At 35.6% G+C, this 1,974-nt stretch overlaps 1 protein-coding gene across 1 annotated transcript; it reads right to left on the reverse strand.

Annotated features, from left to right (window-relative positions):
* Nucleotides 1-141: 141 nt before the first annotated feature.
* On the reverse strand, nucleotides 142-1,467 carry LOAG_15069 (hypothetical protein; the record flags this gene model as incomplete). Its single annotated transcript, XM_003150561.1, has 4 exons — nucleotides 142-248; nucleotides 337-521; nucleotides 737-1,059; nucleotides 1,330-1,467. The coding sequence occupies 4 exons, from the start codon at nucleotides 1,465-1,467 to the stop codon at nucleotides 142-144; spliced, it is 753 nt and encodes a 250-aa protein (XP_003150609.1).
* Nucleotides 1,468-1,974: the final 507 nt, after the last annotated feature.

Below are 1,974 nucleotides of genomic sequence, written 5' to 3' on the forward strand. Positions count from 1 at the left end.
TATATATATATATATATATATATATATATATATTAAATACATTGTATAAATAAATAGATAAAAAACTAAATAAATAAATAAATAAATGAATACATATATATATATATATATATATATATATATATATATATAATCTAACCACTAGTAATACTTTTTGAAGTTAAACTCACCGTTCTGCGTATGCATTTTGGCGGCGTGGATTCGCCATCCCTTTAGAGTCCCAAATTCTTTAGGACACATGCCGCATCCTGAAAAGATATGTATTAGATGCTTCCAAATTCATTCAAGTAATTTGAATTAAATTTCAGTGCAGCAATGAAATTAGTTTCCACTTACCAATTATTACCGACCCGTCGTCATTCCTAATTATCTTATACGGGTCGATTTCCGGTACAACCAGCAGTTCTTGATAGTGAGCCGGTAAACCTTCCACGACCGGCACATGGAAGGCTACCGGGCTTGCTGGTACCGCCTCGTGTCCTACTTCTTCTACAATTGGGACTTGTATTGTCCGGGAACGCCTGAAACATGTATTCGCAACTGGACATCATTCAAAGTTGTTGTGTAATTAATTTTTCATCCCATTTGCTCATTTGCTAAGAAAGATATTCATGGACCGAGTGAATAAATTATGCATACTTTTTAAAATAAACTTATAAATTAATTGAATTCGGTATTTCATACTACGCAATTAGTATTTTTCAACACATCTCTATAAGTGAGAAAATGAACTTACAATACAATTTCACGAGCTGCTATCACTTCTCTACGTTTCCGGACCACTACTGGGGCCCTTGGTACCGCATTGACAACTTCCTCGTTGAGGGAAGGCTCGTGTGGTACCTGCGACCACTCCGCTATTTCGTCTTCCTCCCCCCCCTCTGCTTCATCGTGAACCAGTGCCGGTACTGGTTCTATCATTTCCTGCTCTTCACATTGCTGCTGCTCGAGGGGGTGGGGCACGAGATCCTCCTCATTTTCAGGTTGCGTCCCCTCAACTCTTCCTCCGTCGTGAGCTTCATGCTCACTTCTCTCCAATTTCGCTCTTAAGTCATTAATCTAAAGAAGAATATCACTTACAGCAGGTAATGAAGAGTTCAATGGAAAGTTTTTTTAGTCTACACTGAATACCCTACATTGACATTTTCATTACATATTTGAGTGACCACACAAGAGAAGGTTTTCTTCTCTTGTCTAGAATTTTGTGCACTCTTCTGGCATTAATCCTAATAACAATAGCATCAAAAGTTAGCAAATTATTTGTAGGTTCGGCCATACATAATAAAAATGGCTTGCTATTAAAAAAATTTCACATCAAAATAAACATACCAAGCGAGCCGCATTTCGCAAATATTTCTCCAACGCTTGATAATAAAGCGGCTTCTCCTCACGCAGGTAGTTTTTCAAATCTCCCAAATTTGGTAGATTTGGACCAATTTGGTCGACATTTTCAAAAGTAAATTCCATTCGCTAAAAAAATATACAGATTTGAAGTTGTGCAACAATTTGTACACAATAAAAAATTGAAACGATAATTAGAAGTTGAAATTCTACACATATAAAATAACTAAATACTGCTATTATCATCAATACAGTACTTTAGTCACTTTAATATAAGTTAGGCTAAACCATACAATGTCAAAAAAACGAAAAAACTCTTCTAATAAACCTCATTCCTTAAACCGTTCAATAATCCTCTACATTACTAACTCGCTACATGCATCTCTATCTTAGTACTAGGATAGTCCGTGCTAAATCATGCCACTTTAATATAAGTTAGCGTAAACCACACAATATCAAAAAAAAAAAAACGAAAAAAGTCTTCTAATAAATCTTATTACCTAAACCGTTCAAATCTCCTCCATCACTATCGCTACATGCATCTCTGTCTTAGAATTGTACGTGCCAAATCATATTCTGTGTTGCTCAACTGGTGGGACTATTTGATCCCATTATAGACATTTACTATGGAGA

Source organism: Loa loa, assembly GCF_000183805.2.
Source record: "Loa loa unplaced genomic scaffold supercont3.592, whole genome shotgun sequence".
NCBI classification, from domain to species: Eukaryota; Metazoa; Nematoda; class Chromadorea; order Rhabditida; family Onchocercidae; genus Loa; species Loa loa.